Below are 27,130 nucleotides of genomic sequence, written 5' to 3'. Positions count from 1 at the left end.
TTCAAAGAAAAGATTTCAAAATGTCCTTCCCCATTAATTTTCCTCTTTATCCGTAGTCGCACGAATCCTCATATTTGATAGCACACATCTTGTTATCAGTTTATCTGTGAGTAACTGGTGTGAGGTGGATTCTGGCGCTGCTGCGTCCCGCTCTGCGCGTGGCCGTCCAGTTCTCTCTGAGGCGCGTGAATGCACGAGTACACAAGGCATTATCTTCATTTCCATTTTCCAGTTTCATCGGCAATTTACAGAATGCGGAGGTGAAAACGGACGGTCTCGCCGATCGAGGTACAAATCCTTGACGGTATACACTGGTATTAGACCAGTTAGTATTATTTTTAATATCTGAAAGCTGTTCCTGGGCGAAAATCACGCATGCATTCAAACAGAGGATTATCGCGGAGGAACTGCCTTGAAACCATGAGCTGCAGTTGGGGGACGGAGCTGTGGGTGAGTACCGACGTGAGGCATGGAGGTGAATGCATCTGCAAGATATTGAGCAATATAGCGCACAAATATTTTACGATTTCCATTAGTAACATGAATATGCCCATTAGTGATGGATTAATAACCCACCGCACCGCCCATTTTACAGTGTTGCAGACCGCAAATTCTAGCTACTGTTAGAGGAAGCTTTAATTTCACGAATTTAGCCCTGAAATGTTATGCATGAACGTCTAGATATTTGAATGCAAGCAAATGCATGCTCCCTGAAGCTCGTTTAATGCAGTTATTAGTCATCAGCGTTGACTAAATACCCTAGATGGCAATAATCCTGTGCTAATGCTGTCCCTAACCACAAGTGAATGAGGCTGGAGCAGGTGCACAGGTTATTCCCAGGCATGTCTTTTCTCAGCTTTGATGTTGCAATGTGTCTGTAACAAAGTAACAGTGTTGTATTGTTGCACCACATGTTTCAGCTTCTATTATGATATTATATTGTCTTAATATTATAACGTTTTCTAATAATTTCTGGTCCTTGCTAGGCTAGCTGTAACATCATGGGACCTTTACCTAGTAACAACACCATAATGCAGGATAAAATATTCAGGGTTGTATGGCCCTAGTGGTTAAAAATCAGGGTGCTAACCAAAAAGGTTCAGAATTTCAGTCCAGGACCCACTTAATCTCAAGTTGTTGTAATATGTGTAGGAGAGACCAGGGAATTTGGGTGGGTTGTAACATCATCAATTTAACCATTTAGAAATAAGTTATGTGGTGAAATCATCTTGCGTGGCCACCACCCTCCTCAGGTGACAGCAGAAGCTGTAAGTCTTCATAAAATATTATTACAAGGATGATATTTTAAAAGGATTTACAGGACTATACTCAAGCTAATGGATGTTAAATGTCAGAAGCCGTACAGTATCATCTGAATCAGCAGATTCTTGAATTAAAAGCTACAACAATACATTAATGCATTCATCCAATAGTATGACAACAGTGCTCCTTGTACTTGACAATCATTTAAGTTTAGGGATAAGTTATTGATTTCTAAAAACTGCTTTAATTTGTGTCAGACAACTATAATAATCACACTTTAGAGTATGGTCCAATTCTCACTATTACCTATGACTTTTGCCTCAATAAACTCCTAATTATGGCTTATTAATGGTTAGTAAGGTAGTTGTTAAGTTTAGGTATTGGGCAGGATTAAGGGATGTTGAATATGCTCATGCGGAATAAGGTACATGGCCAAAATCCTAAGCAACTAAATCATAGTGAGAATTGGACCCTAAACTAAAGTGTTACTGAAATATTTAATCAAAGTTTAAGTCATTGGTCATAAAAACACAGTTACAGACAATAAAAGATGTTGAACATTTTACTGTGGATAAAAATATCAGTTGAATGGCTAATAAGTAATAAACTGAGCATTATTAAAACTGACAAATGCTTTAAAAGCTATACTATGGTACTCACAGGAGATTCAGATCAATATGTTTTGTAACAGTAACCTAGTGGTTAATAGGTTTCAAAACAAGTTAAATGCTCTGTGATGGATGAAGTTTGTACTGTGTGTATAGTGATAAGCATTACGGCTAGAGGGCTAGCACTGCTGAATAATGGATCTGACTCATTGCCAATGTCAGACAATACTGCAAACTCATGAAATTATATGGGATGACTTGATATCTCTCCTTTGGGTCCTCTTTCATAGGTATATCAAATCCATCGAAGCAAAATCTATACTTTTTATCTCCTTAAGTGTTCCTTTTGGCACTATACCGTCATTGCTATTTCATATTTTGTAATTGATATGAACGTGAGACACTCTAAATGTTAAATACGTTAACTTTCAGTCTGTTGTTTTGCTGTCCTTTGCAGGATCAGTTTGATAATCTAGAGAAACACACTCAGTGGGGCATTGAGTTTTTGGAGCGCTACACTAAGTTTGTGAAGGAACGGTCTGAAATCGAACTGAGCTATGCCAAACAGATCAGGTAAGATTTGTAACTCATATATTTGTAGATCTTATAATGATAGGGTCGTGTTATCATCCTTTAGTTGCTCAAATTGTATGTCAATACAAGTCACATTTATTTATTAAGTGCTTTATACAAAAAAATATTGTTTAAACAGCAGCTTCACTGTAATAAACTGGAAAATAAGTGCTAATGTTACAAAATTCATCAGTTTTGAAACAATTTTTAGCTGTAAAGCTCAGCAGAAGATATATATATATTTTTTTTGACTCAATTCAGATTCAATGTTGATTTAGTTCAGTTCAATAACACTGTTAATGTTGCTAAGTTCAACTTCATTAATTATAAAATGACTTCAAAAGCAAAAGACAATAGGATCATTATCTAGCTCAATTCAAGTTTTTGTGTTATCATCTGATACTATCAGTACAGTCACATCGATAATATTTTCTGAATACGAAAATGTGTCAGTTTTGTAGGGATGAGCGGTGTAACCAAACACTTACATCACAGTAATTGTATATATTATAATATAATTATTATAATTCACTAAAAGAATCCAGTGAATTATTTTTGATCCTCATAGATTGATATTTCACTGCATCAGCAAAGTACTGAACTGTTAGTCAGAATTGATTAGTTAAGTCTGAATATGCCAGATATCTGGATAACATATGATTCACATTAAATGGCAAATGTATTATGCAAATGTTCATAAAGATGCTGTTATATGTATTGTGTCAGTGAGAACAAACATTAAACAGGTCACATGTCCAATGTGTATTGCCATGGATACTGGGTTTCCACAGCTCTGACCTACATTTTTATTATCCACCACTGATACTGTAATATTTCTTCCTGACTGCATTTGGGAAGTTTATTAAGCAGCAGTTTTGACCCTGAGGATACTGGATGACTTACCAGCATCATCTGCGCTCCTGCTCAAAGACATACGCAGAGAAACCTCAGCGTTTATAATGAACCCCACAGCTGGAGCTCGCCGATTTGACCGGGCGCGCACCAAACAGGCCCTTTCTGTTCGCATGTTCTGATCTCATAAGAGTAAATCCTCTTTTTATGTGGCCGTTTGCTCAATCCATGCTTTGTTGTTATTTTTAAGAAGTGTGCCAGACTGTATTTTGTTTCTGAAGAAAGAGTCTTTAATTCACAACATTTCCCAGAGGCTTTTTTTTTTTGTTCAGATCGCAGCCATGGGTGAAAGATTTATTAAGCGCTAAGCACATGTTAGCAGATAAACCGCATCGACATGGATCTGTCTGGCCGAGGAATAATAGTCCTTTGAAAACCGCTGGGTTGGGTTATTCTAATGAGGATTTATTTATGGCTTTGTTAACCTTTTTCCTATTTGCCGTCGCATATTGACACATAGGGCGGCCCATTAGGCAGATCGTAGGGAAACTAGCAGACAATAAAGCAACTGCATCGGTGTGGTCTTGTCAAGAAACTGCAAGATGGTGATCTGCCTAGCAACACGTCAGACTCCTGGGAGTTACCGTTGGGTGTGTGCAGAGAGAGGGAGAGATAGAGTGAAGGAAAGCTGCAGGAAAAAGCATAGAGGGGGCGGCACCGTCAGCATGCGCTCTCACCATCATAATTGATTTTAAGCCATTTATAGGCCCTCTTGAAATTAATCACATAATATTCATGTATAAAGCAATGATTTTCTCGTTTTTACCGTGTCATTTGACGTCGTCCTGTACTAAATTTTCCACTCTTGATTGACAAAGGTCTGCCTCATGAATCGGACGCCTTGTTCGGTGGGATGATACGATTATTCTGATGGTGACAGTATTAGCTTTTGTTTGCTCCGCAGCCTCGCGTTGCACCACAAGCACCATTAGATGTTATTGGTCATTGACATGCACAATTTCATTCATTCAAATTACAGGGAGACAAAGGAACATTTGAAACAGTAAAATGTCTTAGTTTGCCATGCTTTCTGCAAAACCAATAGTTTCTTTATTTTTTTGGTGGAAGAAATGTTTGCTAAATTTGCTAAATTTGAGAGGATGTAAATTAATTAACAAATTTTTTTTTATTTTTAATTACTATTTAGAGGTACACTAAGTATCTTTTGGCCCTCTAATGGTTAAAAAACAAAACTGCATGCATTTTGCAGAAGAACATTGTTTTGGTTGTGCTTCGACTCATCAAATGAATATGGTTATCCTACTGCTCATAAAACATTCACTACTAGGCTTAAAAGATATGACCAGTTTAGATGGAAAGGATTTCAAGCTGACTAGACATGATACGTCCTTGAAAATGAATTCCAGCACAGCCCTACAACAAGCATAATGAAATGATCCTTCACACAATAGATAATGCTTTACAATGACCTCTGTTAGAGAGCAACATAAGGCAATTTATCTGTTCAATAAAATACCTCACTCAGTTGAGTATTAAAAACGCCATCGCTTTTACCACATTTTTGTAATTCCTCAATTCCGCAGTTCTGGCCATCTTTGAAAAGCTGTGTTGATCCTTGTTTTATTACGAGCTCTGTCACGTTCTCTTCTTGCCTGCAGACTCTCCTCTTTTCTGCGTTTTTTTTTTAAACGGGTGATTCCCCAGAGGTTTGAGATTTAGCGTGTCCGTCATGTCCGCATGTCAACTGACCTATGCCACTACACCATACATGCATCAAAGTGGCCAGTGACCAACTTTTCTCTATTTACGGATATTACGAGAAACGCACGGGCGAGTGATGTATGATATAAACACTACAATATAAACTTATTATAATAAGCTTACCATAGTGAATCAGGGTAAGACCAAAAACACGTTTTGGAACATGGATTGATGAGGTATTGACTCATTAAATTTTTTTATTATTTTGAGGAAAAAAAGTTACAGTGTACCTTTAAAATGTGTAATTTATGTACCACCAGCCACCAAAAATGACGACTAAACACTTCCTCCATCTACCATTGGTTGGACAAACAGATAGTCCCGCCCTAAAACTCACGCCATTGGTTGAGCCAGTATTGGGCTTGTTCAAACAAACAAAACTAATTTACAAACTGCTTGCTTATAGTTGTTTAATAGGAGAAAATATTTTAACATAAAATATTGACACCATTAAAATACTGTTTTATATGTCTTACAGGAATCTGTCCAAGAAGTATCAGCTGAAGAAGAACTCTAAAGATGAGGAGGAGTACAAGTGAGTGAGAACAGTTCGGCACACATAAATCATACACATGCATTGAAATCTTAAACATAGCCATTTACTAATGATGTATCAGCTTTACTTACACAAAACAGTTCATTTCCTGTACACTAGGGTTCAAAAGTTTGGAGTGAAAGATTTTATTAATATTTATTATAGAAGTCTCTTATGCTCACGCTGCATTTTTTAGATCAAAAGTACAGAAAAAAAGCAATAGTGTGAAATATTATTATAATTTTATTGTAATAATTTGAATATATTTTAAATGTAATTTTTATTCCTGTGATCAAAGATGAATTTGCAGCATCATTACTCCAGTATTCAGTGTCACGTGATCCTTCAGAAATCATTCTAATAAGATGATTTGCTGCTCAAGAAACATTTCTTATTATTATCAAGGTTGAAAATAATGTAATGCATGCATCCTTACTGAAGAAAATAATTTCTAACCCAAACTTCTTTGACTGGTAGTGTACACATAAATGAGTGTTAATTTAATTTGAGCAATTTTGCATGGGTCTCATTTGCTGTAATTACATTGCATCATTTGGTTGCCCCAAAATTATTTGTACACTTCAGCCAGACTTGCTTGAATGCTTTTGCATTGTAGAACAAAATATCAAACTTTACAAGTATTATTTAAAAGGAACAATAACATGCTTTTCAATCCAAATCTTTAACAAAAAAAGAATTGATTGACACCAATTAGTTAATGACATGCAGACATTTTTAATGTCACTTAAGGGTCCATACATTTTTGGGGCCACTATGTATTTTGGCATTACATGATATCAGCATCAATATCAGCCATTGAAAAACAAATCAAGTTGACTACTATTGTAGTCTTAATCATGAGTGGGCCATTTTTAATTAAGGAAGAGAAACTAATTATTGTCACATCTATAATGTCTCATCTTGCTTTTTGTTGATTGTTGATGAAATGTTTTCGCATTTGCTGTTAGGTACACGTCATGTAGAGCATTTCTGATTACCTTAAATGAGCTGAACGACTACGCGGGTCAACACGAGGTCATCGCCGAAAACCTGTCCTCTCAGATCACCGCCGAATTGACCCGCTACACTCAAGAACTGAAGGCTGAACGGAAATCGGTACGAACATGTCTTTTCTGTGCTTTTCTTGTCAGGACGATGCCCAAAAATCCTGCTTTCTAGAGATCATTTAAAGAGATCATCTTCCAAAAAAAGAATCAAATCCCTCAATAACATAAATCACCCGTTCAATAAATGTATGAAACTACAGTAATTCTCTCTCTGCGCTCAGCACAGGCTCACCTCTTACAAATCCAGGGTTAATCGCGTAGGAATATGGTATTATTTTGTTTATGATTTCTCCCAGCTCCGTGGAACGAAGCCAGACCCAATGTGGGTCATGTATTCAGGTCAATGGAGTTTGAGAAGGTCGCCCTCCCCCCGCTCTTGGCCTCTCTTGTCTAAAGGTTCTCGCACGGGTTCAGGAGGCCTCTGTCTGAGGCTGGTGGCTGGAAGTAATACGACAGCAGAGTAAAACACCACCGCGCACGAGCTGAGGGAAGCTTCATTCCCTCTGTTGATCCATTTTGTCTGCCTTTTGTGTTCAAATGTCACGCTGAGAGAAAGTGGTCTTTATGTATTTTTCATAAAGAGAGTAGTGGAATGCCATGAGTGGGAAGACACAAGTGATCGCCTATGCCGGCTTGTCAGTGAAGTTTTCGCTAATGAGAACCCCTAAATAAATGATTTGTGTTCCAGGGAGGAATTCTGCAGTTAATTAACATTTATTGTACAAGAGTATGTCTTTGCTGCCGTAATTGAATTCTTTATGGAATGACGAGGGGTTTGGAAGGATTCAGCGATAGCTCTGGAATATAATCTTTCTAACAGCTGCTGTCTGGCTTGATTGTCTCATATTTCATTTAATCAGCTTAGTTTCCAATTAAATGTCTTTTCAGCATAATATTTTATAAGGACGTGTTGGACTGGGATAGTTGTCATGACTGTGCAAGAGCTGAAATATAATTTCCTAATCCTCAAACCCCCTTAATTATGGTAAAAAGTTACTGTATAATACAGTTTTGCATAGATTGTTTCTGGTATAAACAGCCAAATTTGAAATTTTTAAAAATAATTGTGTGAATTATGATCAAATGTAATTAATGTGTAAAAATGTAATTCCTTTTCTATAAAAAATGTATCTATCCTAATGTTCTGTACCCTTTTTTTATTAACCTCCAACTGTACAGACTCCATTTCAACTTGTCTATTTTTAGTGTGTTTGTTTTTAGTTTTGCACATTTTCTTTGCATTTTCTTCAGAGAATGTAGAAAATCTAGTTTTCACTATTTGTAACTACCGTTCAAAAGTTTGGGGTCAGTACGATTTTTTTTTAAAGAAATTGTAATAGTTTTATTCATCAAGAATGCATTAAATTGATCGAAAGTGACAGTAAAGATATTTATAATGTTACAAAAGATTTCTATACTTTTTATTGATCAAAGAATCCTGAAAAATAATTAAGCATGTGGATCATGTGATACTGAAGAGTGGAGTGATGGCTGCTGAAAATTCAGCGTTGCCATCACAGGAATACATTACATTGTAAGATATATTAAGATATAAACAGTTATTTTAAATTGTAATTAATCGTATATTAACGTTTTTACTGCATTTTTGATGGAATGAATGCAGCCTTGGTGAGCATAAGAGGGAAAGAAATCGTAACAACCCTAAACTTTTGAATGGTAGTGTATTAAATTGTAATTATATTTCTTGTCTTTTCTTTCCGATAGCATTTCCATGATGGCCGCAGAGCGCAACAGCACATTGAGAATTCCTGGAAGCAGCTGGAATCGGTGAGTCAGTTTAACTGAACTGAACATAGTGTGACTATTCAAATTTTTCCTGATACTGCCTTCTCTTTCATCACCTGTCTGAGATATGAGCTAGAACTGGGACACTTTGTACAGTAAACGCTTGTTTGAGATGAGCCACAGGTGTCTGTAAAAGGTGTCTCTTTTAAAATAAGCAACAATTTACTGCTACAGGTTTTAGTACAAAAAGAAAGTAACTATTGTGGTTTCACAGACAGGGCTTAGATTAAGCCAGGGGCCAGTTGCATAAACATAGCCATTATGTTAAGACTGTGTCTTAAGAACTAGTATGATCAACTAGAAGTTAGTTAGGGGTAATCAGTCTTACTGTTCGGTGTCAAATTAGACCAATCTACGTTTTTATGTTACTGACTTTAAAAAGTTATTAACAGTTTTAAAGAATAAAATTGGATGACTAACTTGTAAGACTAGTCTTAACAGTTTATGCAACTGGCCACAGGATTAGGCCTTAGTTCAATTAGGAAATTTAAGTCGCTTTTTTTATAAACGTGCCTCAGAAAAAACATTACTGATGTGCATCTTGAGACAAAACAATGGCACTGACATATTTTAAGATTTGTCAGTGCAAGTTGCTTTCAATTAAATCAGCTCAAACATGAATTTAAGCCTTGTCTGTGAAACTGGGGGATAGAGTAACTAACTAAAAGTAGCGCCACTACAAGATGAACTAAATTTTTTAGTCACTTGACCGTTGCATACTTTCTTTCAGCAATTTAAAAATAATTTTTAATTCCTCATTTTAATGTAAGTTTCTTTGCTCTTTTCAGAGTAAGAGAAGATTTGAAAGAGACTGTAAGGAAGCGGATCGCGCCCAGCATTACTTCGACAAGGTGGATGCCGACATTAACGTGACTAAAGCAGACGTGGAAAAGGTATGGATCACTTTTGTGTGTGATGGAGAAGAGACCGATCCTATCATAAACCCCTCATTCTCCATGACTGCTTTCATCCTTTTCTGTGAGTCTGTGTGGATGATCCCTCTTTGGAACGAGGCGGTGGTGACGGACGCTGATATAACCGATGTCAAGTTCCCACCTTACACCTTATACTGTACCTCACCTGCTCCTACCTTCTCTGTACTGCAGAAAATAGCCATTTTGTTCAAAGAGAAGTTGGACAGTATGCACGATAAATCTGTGATCAAATTGGTACCTGCTAAATTTTCGTTGTTTTTTTTATTTGGCATTGGGCAGATATTTTAAACAGATAATATTATATATTATTTTCCAATTCAAACAAACCAAATAATTTCATATTCAATGCCAGGTTTCAAAAACGTAAACGGTTTGCTTTTCTACTGTACACAGAAATATGTAGGCAAAATTATAAACTGGAACTTTAGTATGAACACTAGGGTTAGACAATGTATATTGTAAATATAGTATATATATATATATATATTCACCATGATCATAATTGCAAATGTAATTAATACAATTAAGCAGCATTGTGAATACTGAGGTGATATTAATGTACTTTTTTAAGGTCATTGATTTAGTTTTGCAATCTCTCGCTATTATGAGATTATTAACACAGAGATGTTTAATAGTGTTTCAAATTTTAATTTTTGTGAATATTTCAAAAACTTAAACAACATTTACTATTACATTATTAAAATCAAAAGTTGCATCTGTTATTTAATGGACCTCAGATAACATGAACTAACCCTTTTCAGTTAATATTTTTATTAACGTTAACAAAGATAAATAGATACTGTTACAAATGTATTGCTCATTGTTAATTAATGTTAGATAATGCATTAACTAATGTTTACTAATGGGACCTTATAGTAAAGTGTTAACCGGAATGTTTTTATTATTTAAATGTTCAATAATAAGCTCAAAGACCACAAAAAAAAGGTAGTTTCAATAAGAAAGAAAAAACAACTAATATGGCAGCGGCCTGTTTGTTATTATTATAAGGCTAAATGAACAGATTTGGATTTTGTTTAGCCTATGTATAGATGTCTTCTTAAGTAACTTCTGTTATTAGTGTGTCTGTGACACTAATCGACTCTGTCTTTGTTTTTTAACATGTCTTAAAGCGGTGTTCTCTCAAGGTAGGTTTGAACCAAGAGTCGTCTTTGTCGGTGAGGAGTTTGTCAACTTGTTCGGTGTATTACCCATATCAGCAAAGAGTGTTTGTCGTAATGTTTTTTCGTTTTTAGCTTTTGTTACGTTCACGTCTATGCTTGCAGCGAATCTTTCCTGTATTCACCTTCTACAAATGTACAGAATAAGACTTGTCATGGAAGACTGATGTTAAAATGCATTTCGATTGCGAAAATGGGCTACGTTTACGTTTAGGGTTACACAAAATCAATAGCTATTACTGTCACCCACAAAAAGTCCTGAGTTTGAGAGTCTGTGCACACTGTCTGGTTCATGTACATGATGTTGTATACAGTATGTACAGTGGCCACTTAAAGCATTTAGACTCTTTAAAATGAATGAATTTCATTGCATTATGTGCTGTATTAAATCAAGTGGCACAAACACACTTTTCAAGCAAAACATTTCAATTTGTTGTGTTTTAGATATAGATATGTTGTTCAAAATTAATAAAAAAATAATATTGTGACACTTCGGGGTTGCAAAATATGAGTGGAACATAGTTAATGTGATGAACTATACCTGTTAGGAAACCTGTAAGAATCCAGTCATTGAGCAAAAATGTCAAGTTTATACATTGTTTCTTTTTTGCATATGCAACTTGGATTTATATTTTGTGTTTAATGCAATTAACATTCACAAATTTGTGTGTGACTTAAGTGTCCAAATGCTTTTCGGTCTGCTGTATGTGTTTAGTTAGTATGCATGATGAATGGATGTCTGGTGCGAATAGTTTGGACCACTTTCACTTTTTGTTTTTGGAACATTCATTGTCATTTTAGTGTGTGTGTGTGTGTGCGTGTATGTATATGTGTATTTATTTTCTCACACACTGTCGATACTCCATCGTGTTATTCTTGTCAGAGTCTTCTTCATCATTATACTATCTCTGGAGTGTGCAGTATACAACCAGAGCACACTGAGGGATATATCCCACAATGCAATACAGTTAAATTGACCTTCCATTTCCAGGTTCAAATGATCCTGAAGGAATATCAACTGCATCTTTTTTGACTCATTATTTAATCAAGACTGGCGTGATTTAAGACATTTATACACAAAATGAGTACGGAGAACCTAAAGGGACATGGTGGTGGGAGAACGCAAAACATTTGCGAGAGAATGCAAAAGCATTGACTTATTTTTGTCCCTCCCATCTCATATTTTTTTCCATCACCATGTCCCTTAAGGGGCTCCATAAAATGGGATTAAAATTCAGAGTAACTGTTTAATTTCAAATGATACTGTAACTATTTCAACACCACTAGATGGATTAAACATGCATATTGATTAGGTCATGTAGCAAACTAAGTAAAAAATTACCAAAATTGACTATTTTGCTTTCTAACATTTTAAGGTTAGTCATAGACAGTATATCACCTTTTTTAGATTAAAGGAGTAGTTCACTTTAAAATGAAAATTAGCCCATGATTTACTCACTTTCAAGTCATCTTAGGTGTATATGACTTTCTTCTTTCAGTGCATCCATCCATCATAAACGAACTCCACACGGCTTCGGGGGGGTAATAAAGGCCTTCTGAAGCAAAGCGATGAGTTTGTGTAAAAAAATATTCATATTTAACACGTTACAAAGTAAAATTATAGCTCTGAGCTACTCCTTTAAAGCATCATTTGACAACTTCATCTGCTTAAAATCACCATGAAATCAAAATTGACACTTATTTTATTGTGTGTGGAATATTGCAGTATTATTATAAATTATTTACCTGTGCACATCAATGTTTTTCGAAAATTCATAGAATTAAAATAAGTTCCCCTTCCTTTTTCAGCGACTTCTCTTTTGCCGTGAGGGCGGGACAACCTGTCACTCACATGAGATCGACCAATAGCAAAGCACAACTAGAAAAAAATCAATTCCCCATGGACAAAATCAAGTCCTGCCCTAAATTTGTTCTTGTTTCTGAAGCCATTTCGTTTATTTTTGAGTGGACGCTCAGTGAATGTGTAAAGTAAATCATTCCATTCCAGTAGTCTACTGAAAATCATTCTCCTATCAGTTAAACTCTACATAAAAAATCGATGACCCACAAATCTGCTGAATGAATTACTGATAAACATATTTTTCCTGAGTACATCATTTGATTATATTTCTGTGTTTGATCTGTGCTGTTTGGTTAAGGGCTTGGTTAAGTGTGTAGATCACTGACTCTATTGACCTGAAGTTGACATCAGACTACATGTTTATATTATATTCTGTAATCTGCTAATAGACTCTCACTGTTTGTTTATTTGTCATGTCAAAAGGTGATTGTTTTATTTGTCAGTCCTTGGCCTTTACGTTCTGATGTCATTCTTTAGTAGAAAGGATCTTAATTAATTTTTTTCTCTCTGTCTTTTGTGCTAATCTGTCTTTCTAGGCGAAGCAGCAAGCTCAGTTGAGGCATCAGGTAGCTGAAGACAGTAAAAACGAGTACCTGACATACCTGCAGAAGTTCAACAAGGACCAACACGAGCACTACTACACCCTCATACCACATATCTTTCAAGTAATTGTCTCTCTTGATCATAAATTAAACATTATATTAAAGTCACACTTTAGATTTGGGTCCAATTCTCACTATTAACTAACTATTACCTACGACTTTTGCCTCAGTAAACTCCTAATTACTGCTTATTAATAGTTAGTAAGGTAGTTGTTAAGTTTAGGTATTGGGTAGGATTAGGGATGTAGAATAAGGCATTAATATGTGCTTTATAAGTACTAATAAACAGTCAATATACTAGTAATAAGCAACTAGTTCATCGTGAGAATTGGACCCTAAACTAAAGTGTTCCAAAATATTCTAATGTTGATGAAAGAAAAATATGCTTTTAAGCTTTACTTTTATGTCTGATATGCACTGGTTGGACCATGAACTTCACAAAGAAGTATTGCATGGTTTAATGGTGTTTTCTGTTTTGCAGAGGATACAGGAGATGGAGGAGAGGCGAGTGGGAAGGGTGAGGGAGAGCATGCGGGTGTACACTGAGGTCGAGCGTAAAGTATTACCCATCGTCAGCAAGTGTCTGGACGGCATGACCAAGGCAGCTGAATCCATCGAGCCTAAAATGGTACGTTGGGTGCTATGGCTCCTTTATGCTGAAAATGCACTGTGGTTCCTGATTCCATAGCCATCTTGGTAACATTAAAACAAAATAGCACATACACAATGCCCAATCAGTGTCTAATGACTCTTATTGATCGGTTATTTTAATGAATCAGTCAAAAAAAATTGCAAATCACTTTTAGACTCAGATTACTATGAAGTGTAATATCTGAACTACTAATTTAGTTTCTAAGAATCTATAATCAATAATAATGGCAAGACTTGACAATAAAGGTCCCTTTAGTTAAAGGGATAGTTCACCCAAAAATGAAAACTCTGTCATTAATCACTCACCGTCATCATGTCCTTCCAAAACCGTAAGACTTTTGTTCATCTTCGTAAAACACAAATGAAGATATTTTTTAAGAAATCGTTTTGATGAGCTTTGTGTCCCTCCATTGACAGCCACACAACTGACACTTTGACACTTCAAAAAGTTCATAAAGAGGTTGTAAAACTTGAGTGGTTTAGTCCAAATTTTCTGAAGAGACACAATCGCTTTATATGATGAACAGATTGAATTTAGACTTTTATTCACATATAAATATTCATAAACCTTCAAACGAAAGTCTTACGGGTTTGGAAATAATTACATAATTTTCATTTTTGGGTGAGAACTATCCCTTTAGCATTTAGCAGTTTTTATTAATCTTTCTTTTTTAATATTACTTAACAAAAATACTACTGTTTATTGTTAGTTTATATTAGCTCAGGTCCATTAAAAAATATTAAGATACAGTGCTTGATTTTAGCAATGCATTAGTAAATGTTCAAATTAACATGAACTTAGATTAATATATGCTTTAGAAGTATTTTTTATTGTTAGCTCATGCTAACAAATGGAAACTTATTGTTAAGTGTTAGCATAATCATTAGCATAAGCATCAAGACATTTTTATGCACTACTGTTCAATGTGGGGTCAGTATGATTTTTCTTGAAAGAAATCTCAGCAAGGCTGCATTTATTTGATCAAAATATAGTAAAAACAGTAATATTTTTTAAATATTATTACAATTTAAAATAACGTTTTTCCATTTGAATATATGTTAAAATGTAATTTATTCCTGTGATCAAAGCGGAAGACTCCAGTCTTTAGTGTCACATGATCCTTCAGAAATCATTCTAATAAACTGGTTTGCTGCTGAATAAAAGTATTGCTTTCAAAAATCAAAGAAGAAATCAAAAATCTCCAAACTTTTAAATAGGATGCGTTAACTGGCTATAAAAATGAAATGAAAACAGAAAATTAAAAATTAAAGAAGGAAGAAGAAATAAAGGGGAAAATAATAATTAAGATGATGACTTATTGATGCACCATGTCACATATAGGACTATGATTTGTAGAAGCAGCACATAGGAGTTTTCCTGGCTGCGAGGTGATTCAACTTTTCCAAATTAAGACAGCAGATGAATAGTATAGCAGTTCAAAATGCTGACTAGATTTTTTTGTGATTATCGCTGGCCCACTTACAAGCTAACAAGTGGTGATCGTAATAGAGTGTCGTCGCCCAGGTTACCATCAATAATTTACAGCTGTGGGGGAATCGCTGGCAGCTAACGGCTGATGTGCCTGTTGTCTGTCTCATCTGCTAAATCATGTCCCAGTGCTCACGTGGCCATTGCCGCCCTGTCCAAATATGGCAGATGCGAAGTCTAATTTCCAGCGCAGCACTAATTGACTCTTACGAGCTGGGTTTTGCAGCAGATTTGAAGTGGCTTAGCAACAAAGACTTAAGCCTCTCTGTGGCTTTTGGGCTGTGTGTGTGTGTGTGTGCACGTACAGTATGTGTGTGTGTGTGTCTTTTCAGAGATAGTGTGCTGGTGGCCATATGAAGCAGCCCTCCATAAAATCAACCTCTTATAGAAGTCATTGGTTCATTTGGTAGGGTTATGGATGCCATGTATATGCTAAAAATAGTCTCTTGATCTGACCTGAACTGCAATAGAGGGATTAGATTGAGGGGATTTAAAGTAGTCTTATTTCTGTGGTGGATGTGCATTTCATTGTCTGTAGTACATAATTGTACTGTGATTATGATATGAGTTGGAAAGTTATCTTTGGTTAACCTGAAGCTTACAGTGACGTCTAATTCAACAGAAGAAAAGTCTGTATTGTCATAGTAAATCATCCATGACAGTGTTTCCTACAGGATTTAGCTTCTTTAGCAAGATTAATAACTTGATAGACAATGATACTTTATATATATATATATATATTTTAAAAAAATAGTTTAAATATAATATTATTTAATTATTTATATATTTATTTATTTATTTACAACAACTCTGATGCGACATGCGAGTATGTATATTTAACTACAAGATAAATTATATTCTAATATATTTTAAATATATTCTATTCTAAAATATTCAAAATTATTTCCTAAATATAATCTAATAATATTTTCTATATACATGTCTATATTTTTAAAATAACTTTTATATATATATTTTATATAACTAAATTTTTATCCACTGTTTAAAATTCATTGTGATGTTTACAAAGTCAATGATTATTAGTGTTAAATATTCATGATCACAATAGTGACCAAAATAATCTTGATCATGAATTTTTTATAATCAAGCCGCCCTATAACAAAGTAACCGTTCTGGGCTCATTTTGAGTCAGACGTAATTACAGTACTTGCGGTTTACAAAATGAATTAGTAACCTGATTAATCAGATTCAGTAAAGAAGTGAATAATTCAGTTTGATTTGTCAGTTGGTTTTAACTAATTTATTCAAAAGAACCTCACCAGTTGAACTCATTGGGTGTATTTGAAGTTATTGAGAAAAATGCAATAGAAAGTTATGTTGCCGTTTCCCACCATATACTATATTTTATAGCATATAAAAATAAAAAATTATCTTGTAAATGATATACATTACAGTGAACAGAATGAAATGAAATATCTATGGTTTGTCAGTAAATGTTGTGATTTTAAACCCACTTAACTTGAAGAGTCATCCTAATCTCTCTTTTTGTTATAGCACAAAGCCTTACTGACATTTTAACCCTTTTTTAATCTCAGGACAGTAAGCAAGTTGTAGAATCATACAAGTCGGGCTTTGAGCCGCCGGGTGACGTGGAGTTTGAGGACTACAGTGTGTCAATGAAGAGGGCCGTGTCAGAATCAAGCTTCCTCAATGCTCGCGGAGAGAGCAGACGCCGGAGCAGGAGCAAACTGTGGCCTTTACTCAAGAGAAATAAGGTACGGCGTCAGACGGATCTGTGGATCATAAACACCTGCTAAAATCACAGATAAGCAAATAAAAGAACTGGAAACTATGCTGCACATTTATGGCACATTGAGAAGCAACTATATTCAAGAAGTTTTATTGTGTTTGCAGTGGCTATTTCATGCAACTAGATCATACAGTTCGTTATAATAGAATCTTATTCTGATGATTAAAGTCAGCATAAAATGGAAGTTGCGATAGTCCAGTGGAAGGCCGACAGTGACGTATCCGAGTAAAACGAAAAAATGTAGGGCTGGGTGGGACTTGATTTTGTTCATTGGGAATTAATTGGATGGTTGTGGTTTGCTATTGGTCGATCTCATTTGAGTGACAGGTTGTCCTGCCCTCACTCCAAAAAACTCTTCATCAGAGAAGAAATGTCGCTGCAAGAGGGAAGGAAAGTTAATTTGATTAAAGATTAAGAGGGCATATCAAAATAATGATGTGCAGGGATAAATTATTTATAATAAATACTGCAATAGTCCATAACATTTTACATGGTAACTAAAGTCGAGTTGACACTGTACAATTTTGTCCAAATTGTGGCCATCTGAGACAAATTTCGAGAATTCTAAAAGATTCCTCTGATCCTGTGCCAAAATCTGAAGTCTTTGATCGCTAGTTTGCCGATTAATGACCAATTGCAATAAAATTGTACCTCTAACTGAATTCTGGCAGTGTCAGAAGTTTTGAGGCACAGTCCTGTAGTGCGAACCATCAAATCTAAAACGAATAGGAGCGCAGAACCTGATGATGCAATTAGTGAGACAACAACAAACCACCACTTGATCCACACACGTCTTTGGTTGTTTTGATAGCGCCACAGTTTGTTAACTTGAAAATATATTGGATTACATGCAACACCTTTAATAAAGCTTGCAATGAGTTTTTTGTCACTGCATGAGAAGCATTGAACATTGGCTTGAATATTTCTCTCTCTTCATCTTCTCTCTTCCTGTCTTTCTCCATTCCATTTCTCAATGTGCTCCATCACACCCTCATCTGTAGCTTATGTCTTTGTTAGCGTCGCCCCGCCAGCCCCCTCCCCCTCCCCCCACGTCCCCGTCTCCGGACGGGCTCCTCAACGGCCCCCAGTCCCCGCAGCAGCCCAAGGAGCCCCTGAGTCAGCGCCTCAACGACTTCATGAGCACCAAACACAAAATGCACTGCCTGCGGAGCCTGAAACGTGGGGTAAGTTCACGCGTGTGTGTTTCCCGTGGATCTGATTGGACGACTCCAGACACTAAAGCACCATCAGCTCAGTTTGGTTCTAAAGTAATGTGTGGATGTGTAATCTGTGTCTCGTTCTCATGCTTTTTATCAACGCCATCCTTAACATATCTGTCTTAACAGCAACATGAAACTCCATGTTTTCTCTGTGTGTGTAATAACAGTTTCCCCTAACACGTTTTTTCTTGTCTTAACATTCACAGCTTTCTCTAAAGCTGGTAAGTCTGACTTGATATTAAAATGTGCTATAAAATCTTTAAGACTTTTCATATTAAGTGTTTATTTTATATATTATGTATTTTCATTTTGACTACACGCTGAATTTTTTATGCTTGAAGTAATAAAGTTATAAAAATTAAGGTTTGACAGTCAAACTTTTGACATGAAGGCTGATCCACATTATAGCTTATTCTGTCCAAGATCTACTCACTTAACTGGCAAGCTGTTTGTGTTTGGTTTGTTATTTGTCAACTCATAACTTTCTGTATCTTTGCACAGGGAACAGGCCAGGAGGACTACAGTCATCTGCCCCCCGAGCAGAGGAGGAAGAAACTACAGGCCAAGCTCAATGACATCAACAAGGACATCCAGAAAGAGATGGATCAGAGGTAAATCATCCAGTAGCTGCCATGCTGGGAATAGTAACAGCCTTTCTGCAAAATACCTCATCATTGTTTAAAACACACACTACCGTTCAAAAGTACGATTTTCTTTTAAGGGTAAAGACACTTGTTCAGCAAGGCTGCATTAAATTGATCAAAAGTGACAGGAAAGACATTTATAATGTTACAAAATATTTCTATTTCAAATAAGTGCTGTTCTTTTGAACTTTGTTTATCAATGAATACTGGAAAAAAGTCTGTTTTAATGTTTCTTATTATCAACATTGATAAAAAGAAATGTTTCTTAAAGGAGAACTCCGGTCAATTTTAACATTGAGCTCATTTTTTTGTACATTTGGAGTGCTGTCAGTACAGAGAACAACGACAAAAATCGGTGTTGCCTAAACCGTGTTATCCTCTTTTTAAAATTTGCACTCTGTTGACATACCTGTATTTACTTCCTGTTTTCGGTCAAAGTCCACAGTAGTCGATTGTCGAGTATGATCACGCCCTATGATCACGCGCGTGAACTCGACAATCGACTACTGTGGACTTCGACCGAAAACAGGAAGTAAATACAGGTATGTGCGCTGGCTGAATTAACATCACTTTTATTCATATCTTTCACATCTACTGCAGTCAGATTCACCGTGTTCACTCTGAAGGAATCACTCACAATGGCTGGGCACTTGTAATGACACATCAAGGATGTTAAGAGGCTAAAAGCAGGTTTAAAACTTGCCCTATTTAAGTCAACAGGGTGCAAATTTTAAAAAGAGGATAACATGGTGTAGGCAACACCGATTTTTGTCGTTGTTCTCTGTACTGACAGCACTCCAAATTTACAAAAAAATTAGCTCAATGTTAAAATTGACTGGAGTTCTCCTTTAAGCATCAAATTAGCAAATTAGAAGGATCATGTGACACTGAAGACTGGAGCAATCTTTGCATCACAGGAATAAACTACCGACCCCAAACTTCAAAACTGCTCTAAAGACTTATTTATTCTCTTTGGCTTTTAGTACTCCTTAAACAGTTTTGATTATTGTTTTACTATTGTTGTTTGTTCCTTAATTTTGGTAGTTTTATTTATTTTATTTTATTTTATTTTGTGTACAGCACTTTGGTCAGCCTTGGTTGTTTTTAAATGTGCTTTTTAAATAAATATTGTATTGTATTGCATGATGTAACAAAATTTTGCTTATTGTTTCTACCAACTCTTGAATTTGAATTTATTTATTAAAGGATAGCCTAATCCTATCATTTATAAAAGGATAGTTAGTATTTTCTACTAACTCTTCTTCTTATAATTGTTTTCAGGGACGCCCTGACTAAAATGAAAGATGTCTACATTAAAAATCCTCACTTGGGGGATCCAGACAGTATAGATCCACGGTTAGAAGAAATCACACAAAGCTTGGAAAAATTGCAGCTTGAGGCACAAAAATTTGAGGTGAGTCACTAATGAATTTGGTCAGGTACCTTCAAATGTCAATCGTGAATATGTATACTGTGATTTATGTGTGTTTTTGTCTCATACTCAGTGTATAGTATAATATTGTATTTTATGTTTACTACCTGTATTTGAGCCTCTTATTTATACTGTATATATTGTAAATTGTAAATATTTTTAATACTGTTCATGTAGATATTTTACACTCCATACTGTCAAGCTGCAGAGATTGCATCAAAGAATTTCACCACCTGTACACTTGTGTTCATGGTGTTGTGACAAAGTGATTTGATTTGATTAGTACAAATTAATAGAAAGATCTGTTGCTTGTGTGTTCTCAGGGCTGGCTGACGGAGGTGGAGAGGAAGTTACTTGAAAAGGGATCTGAGTCTCAGAGAAGACAGAGCAATCATTTTGACTCTCAGGGCAACACGCCTCTTACAAACAACTACGGTCAAAACCGAGAGAGGTACTTCAGTCCCTAGACAGCAGGGCTGCCAAACATGATCCACAGAATAAGATGTCACGTTTATTTAAAGGGCGCATGTAATGAGAGTTCGTTTTACTATGAAAACATACTCTTAAAGGGACAGTTCACCCAAAAATGAAAATTCTGTCATCATTTACTCACCTTCAATGTTGTTCCAAACCTGCATGAATTTAATTCTTCTGCTGAACACAAAAGATGATATTTTGAAGAATGTTGGTAACCATTTTTTCCCCCCATACTATAGAAGTCAATGGGGCCCATTAACTGTTTGGTTCTTCAAAATATCTTCTTTTGTGTTCAGCAGAAGTAAATAAATTCATAAAGGTGAATAAATTATGACAGAATAAAAAATTTTGGGTCAAATATCCCTTTAACTTTCATAACTCAAAACTTCCCCAAAAAGACTGTGGATACATCACTGATTTTTATATAAAACATTATATAATGCGGTTTAATGCTATTAAAACTTGATCTTATTTTGACACTACAGTAATTTTATAGGCACATCGTGAATTCAGTACAGCCTCACGCGAGGCATGCGACGGTGTAACATTAACTGTATAATCTGACTATAACGTCAAAGTTAATTTTGTCTGTTTTACGCATTGCATGTCTTCTGCACATAGTCCGGATGGCAGCTACACGGAAGACCCCAGCACAGAGACGACAATGCAGTTCAAATCGCGTAGTACTGAGTTCGATGACGAATTTGATGACGAGGAACCTCTACCCACTATTGGAACATGCAAAGCACTTTATCCATTTGAAGGTAAATGTGTTAAAAGTTCAAATGTGCCAGGAATTCACATCTGCTCAGTGGTTACGAAGCCCTTTGTCAGTTTCTGGGATAACAAGTTTAAAGTAGTTTCAACCAAAATGGGTTTTTCATTTATATTTGTTCACAAAACTAATTTTGTGCATTTAAGCATAAACTTTTCAAATCAAAACGTTTTTAATATTATGAGAAATATGTTGAAGTTTAAGTGTATCTAAACTTCTAAATGGCAGAAATGCATACAAATTTGGATTGAGAAATTGCAGAATGGAAAAAAAAATAACATATGCAAACATTTTAAATAAACAACATTAAAATGTAATTAATTTTAAGATTTTAAAACAAAACATTTTTAAACAATTTATTCAATTAACTAAAATAAATAAACACAATAAAATTAGTATAAAATTCAAAAATGAGTGAAACACTTTTATTACACAATTATTTGCTTGTTGAATTCATAATTTGTAAGTCACTTTGGATAAAAGCATAAACACTTGGATTTAAACCAACATTTTTAATTAAAACATTTTTAACATAATGAGAAATATATTCAAGTGTAAGTGTGTCTAAACTTTTGACTGGTTCTAAATTTATATAACAATTTTATGGCAGAAATATTCAAATTTAGATTGAGAAATGACATCATGTAAAAAACAATGTAAGCAAACAAACAATACATTTACAATTAAATTTAAGAAATAAAAATAAAACATTTTAAACATTTTACTCTAAAAGAAATATACTAAAATGTAAGTGTCTAAACTTTTTTTTAATTTTATGAACGATAAATATACTATATATATATATATATATATATATACATTTGATTGATAATTAGCAGAATGGAAAAAATAACAAATACAAAATTAATAATATTTTAAACAGACAACAACAAAAATACAATTAAATTTAAGAATTAAAAATAAAACATAAAAAAATCACTCAACGACATTATAATAAAAAATATATAAACAAGTATAAAATGTCCAAAAATGTGTAAAAACTAGGGATGCACCGAAATGAAAATTCTTTTTTTTTGCGTCTGTAGGTCAGAACGAAGGTACCATATCCATGGCCGAGGGTGAAATGCTGTATGTAATCGAGGAGGATAAGGGTGATGGATGGACCCGTGTCCGCAGAAACGAGGACGAGGAGGGATACGTGCCCACATCCTACATCAAACTCTTTTTGGACACGAATGCCAAAGGTGCTATGACATACATATAATCCCACGCCACAGAACACCCGGAAAGGGTCATTAGTGAACGCCGTTTGTACATTACCGTTTGTACACTGTACATACAGTAGAAGATCGTGAAAATGTCCTCATTGAACAGAGGAAGCAGAGCAATTTCTGTTTGTACATGTTCAAGATGCCATGTGTCATTTCTCAGTTTTGGTCTTTAAGTTTAAGTTTTTTTTAATTATTTGTCTCTCAGACTTTATTTCTGCATCCATAAGGGTAAATTAGGCAATAAAGACACAGCTGCTGTGAAATTTTTATATATCTGATGGAATGGCATTATATATAGCATTATAGCTTGGCATTATGGTGGTTTTCTGCTATAACCAAGATATTTAGGTACTCATCATGTTCATATTTTTTAACGATCTACATGCAATCAAATACTTTTAGATTAGCAGCCAAATGATTATGAAATGTCATGAGCGGGAAAACTAATATTCTGAAACCTTCTGGCAATAAAAAATTATTTACTAATATTTTGACCTTAAAACTACAAAATAAGTAGCAATCCTGCATTTTAACTATAGTGTTTTTAATTGTAATAATTTTTTTAAGACGTGGAAATATCTGACTTGAGAGAATCTTTTTTGCATGAGAGATGGAATAGAATATTTTCTCAGGTATGTTTACGTTGGTCTACATCCTTGTACCTCAAATCCTGAATATACAGGATTTTTTCTTTCCCCTGCGGCAAATCACATTCGATTTAAATGCATATCATTAAATGTGAAGAGCTCAAGTAATTAATGCATGTATCTTTGAGACTTTAGCTAGCTTTGCATTTATTGCTGTACAAACAAGATCAGCTTTAGAAGTAAAAAATATACTCATGAACCCATAGTTAACACAATGCCTTTCTGTGTAGTGAGCGTTGAAGCAATAATTCAAAAGATGCATGTTATTTGTACATTGACCAGCATGGAAAACGAACAGAACGTGAAGTTTCCAGAAGGTCAACGCAATGTGTATTAGGAATATTTACAGCAGGAATACCGCTCTATATGCATGCTATGAACCAGACGGGCTACTTTTGCTACTCATAATTTGTCCATAGCTTTATCAGCAGCTGTTAAATATGCTTGATAGTGTCGCAAGCTAAATATATGAACAGTTTTGTATCGTTTTATACCGTCCCTGTCTTTAATTCACACGACATAGTGGAGCTGCACTCTGAAGTTGAGCTTCCGTGGTTGACTGAACGTTTTTAACCCATCATTTCATTGCTGTCTGTGAATCAACGATTGTACAGGAATATCATAGTTCAATTCTTATGCAACATCTCTAACATGTCTTGTGTGATGTTTTTTTTTTTTTTTTTTGCTTTTTTTTTCTGTTCCTTTCTTTGCAGATCCCTAAAAGTGTTTGGCTGGCACAGGAGTGGCAGGGCAAGCGTCCTTGCGTGAAACGTCCTCCTCTTGTAACTGTAGTCAGAGATGTGGGACAATGTGGAACTAACTGAAAGGATATTCCATTTTTAACGCAACCTCTTTCACTGAACTCCTCTCGTCTGCCATAATAATGCAAACCGATCTTTTTCATGACTAGCGTGCTGGTTATTTGCTAAAGCTTGCTTCTCGTATGGACCTACAGTAGAATATTTAGCCGTAGCTGCTTGCCGTCAGAGCAGAGCCTTTAGGTTTGTTTGCAGAGGCACAGAGTAAGTGCCGTGTACATGTCTTGTTATTGCCTGGCTTGCTTCAGAGCCGAGAGGAGTTTTCTCATGAAGACATTAGACTTAATGAATATTTGTCAGTGCAGACTGTTCAGTTGTGTGAAAACTATAAAAATGTGGGGGATAAATGGGACTCATTTTATACATTAGAAGCTTGCTTTGTTTTGTTGTACAGTGTTTGCAAGGCGGCACTGTATTTAAATCTTCTGCTACAATTTTGTGCAATTAAATCCAGCTAAAACTATAATAAATGTAAGATTAAGATTAAAGATCCATTAAAATGGCAATTTTCTTTCCTATGATGTTGATGACTGAATCAATGGACATATCAAAAGGTTTGGGGTCAGTAAGATATATATATATATATATAAACATTTTGGAAAGAAATTAATACTTTTATTCAGCAAGCATGCTTTAAATTGGCCAAATGTCACAGTAAAAACTTTCATCATGTTACAGAAGATTTTTCATTGATCATTAGATCTTGGTCTTACATGATCCTTCAGAATGATTTCTGAAGGATCATGTAAGACTGGAGTAATGATGCTAAAAATATTTGCATCTTTGCATCACAGGAATGAATTACATTTTTAAATAGTAAGATAGAATTTGTAATATTTGAAGCTAGTTTTTTTTTAGCAAATAATGCAGCTTTGGTGAGGATAAGAGTTTTATTTCAAAAACATCTTACTGACCCCAAACATTAGGGGTCTTTAAACCGACTTATGATCGAATGTTTTTTAAAATGTAAAGGGGTCATGACATGGATTTATTTTTTATTTTTTTAATTTGCACCTATTTTCAACCTTCATTCTGCCCCCCCCGTCTGAAATGATCCGTTTTTAAGAGGCAGCTACTCTAAGGCTTGTTATGATTGGCTAACGTCATTGCATAGGAAACAGTATCAACGCCCACTCGCTATTTCACGCCAGTAAGTGCTTTGAAAACATCCATATAAAACCATAATTTACAGACGAAGCATTATGAAATCGTTTGCTTACGGTGTGTGATGCAGCTGCTGTCAGATCCAATACAGTGTGGTGCTTCATCTTTCAAACAAAAGTCTCTTTGTGATCTCTCCATTACACTGTGCCTTGCTGACAAAATGCTCCATACAAACATATAATCCTCTGACGCGATCCGGGACGCCGGATAGATGTGTAGACCGCGTCAATGATTATAATGGGTTCTATCTGCTTTTGACGCGATGCTACGCTCACATCCAGTGTAGGCAAATGTCAGCCGTTAAGCGACTGAATGCCAGTGGGCGGGGCCTATGATGCGATGATGTATAGCTATTCGTCGATGTCTTGCTCTGGAGGCAGTCATATGCAAACGTATTTGCCTGTGTGTGGTCACAGATCCCGCAATATCAAAACAAGCTGTTTTTGGAGCTTGATCAAATAAATGCTTTGTTTATAATGAGGAGGACGTTTTAAGCTGTAAAACTTGCAGGATGTTTTGTACAAAGACCTCTTATATGTCAAAACATCAAGGCAAATTTGATTTTGCATGTCATGACCCCTTTAACAGACAGTGAATGTCATTGTAATATATGCATACTGAATTGTTTCTTTTCCAGCTGTATTACTATCAATCTCTCTGTTTGTAAATTTAAGCTATCATTTTACTTTAACACGGTTCTTTTGCTGCCTTGCAAGCACTGGTATTTCCATCAGGAAATGCAAATCTGGTTATTATTATTACTATTATTATTATTATTATGAATGCATAATCATCCCCTACATTTTGTGTGAGGTGCTGTTGTAGATGAATAGTTCTCTATGGCAGGTGAAGTGGTAAGCATCTTTTCTGGTTCTTTACTCTTTCCTCCCAGAGAAGAAAGAAGTGTCACCTCACTCACTCATTCACACTTTCTTCCTGCGATGTGTGCACACACACACCACAGCTGCTCCCTTCTTTCTCTCGCTCTCTCTCACCTCTTCTGTATCTCTCACTGTTGCTGTTTCAACCTCCTCTTTATCTTTCTTCTTTTCATATTTTTCTGCATCTGCAGCCCTGTTTTGATGGGATAGTTTTACCAGAGGATGTCTGGTCAGGTCTTAATCAAACACTATCATAATAAAAAGCAAATTACTTATGTTTATCGGCTAACTTGGAAAGTCTAATCTCATCTGGATAAGCTTGTCTGCAATTATTGTTTCACAACTACCCCAAGTAAAGGCCCGTTCACACCAAGAATGAATACTATAAATATAACTATAACAATAAGTACATTAGCGTTCACACCAACACACAATATCTTTTTGTTTAATCTAAGAGTGCTGCAGTATTGTCATCTGCCACTTTAAATGCTGATTCCAACGACATCGTTTCTCTGTGCCGTTATACTGTAGTTGTGGTGTGAACTGCTATTCTTTTATTTTTAAATGATTTTAAGAACTATATCTTTATCATTATAGTTATCGTCCTTGGTGTACATGGCCCTTAAAGCTAAATATCTCATTGCACTGCCTGGTAGACCTTGGTTATAAATTTAGACTTTTTGCCAAGTTTCTAGGTAAATGGTTAGTTAGCTGATTCAAGATAATAATCCTGAAGTAAGAAATAAAAAATGAGGTAGTATTTACTGTGAAATTTCACTAATAATTTCAACTTAAAACAAAAACAAATTTTTTATGCATTTTGGCCGTTCATTTACACGACATTTAAACAGTGTTTTGGGGGCTTGA

At 35.3% G+C, this 27,130-nt stretch overlaps 1 protein-coding gene across 3 annotated transcripts; it reads left to right on the top strand.

Annotated features, from left to right (window-relative positions):
* Window positions 1–25: 25 nt before the first annotated feature.
* Window positions 26–27,130, top strand: fnbp1a (formin binding protein 1a). 3 transcript variants are annotated; one of them, XM_082188592.1, is made up of 18 exons: window positions 26–450; window positions 2,329–2,444; window positions 5,557–5,613; window positions 6,582–6,729; window positions 8,406–8,468; window positions 9,275–9,379; window positions 10,552–10,566; window positions 12,997–13,125; window positions 13,544–13,690; window positions 16,759–16,938; window positions 17,975–18,157; window positions 18,400–18,414; window positions 18,695–18,804; window positions 20,119–20,251; window positions 20,593–20,722; window positions 21,355–21,510; window positions 22,568–22,726; window positions 24,114–27,130. In XM_082188592.1, exons 1-18 carry the CDS (start codon window positions 376–378, stop codon window positions 24,119–24,121), a joined length of 1,929 nt encoding a protein of 642 aa, XP_082044718.1. In that variant the 5' UTR covers window positions 26–375; the 3' UTR covers window positions 24,122–27,130. The 3 variants fall into 3 exon arrangements, with proteins under 3 accessions (XP_082044718.1, XP_082044719.1, XP_082044720.1); XM_082188593.1 differs by lacking the exon at window positions 24,114–27,130 and having other exon boundaries at window positions 38–450; window positions 20,593–20,720; window positions 21,368–21,510; window positions 22,568–24,107; XM_082188594.1 differs by lacking the exons at window positions 10,552–10,566; window positions 24,114–27,130 and having other exon boundaries at window positions 40–450; window positions 20,593–20,720; window positions 21,368–21,510; window positions 22,568–24,107.

The sequence above is a fragment of the Leuciscus leuciscus genome (assembly GCF_965113295.1).
Source record: "Leuciscus leuciscus genome assembly, chromosome: 13".
NCBI classification, from domain to species: Eukaryota; Metazoa; Chordata; class Actinopteri; order Cypriniformes; family Leuciscidae; genus Leuciscus; species Leuciscus leuciscus.
The sequence above is the reverse complement of the archived record's forward strand: the minus strand, read 5'-3'. Positions and strand labels throughout refer to the sequence as shown.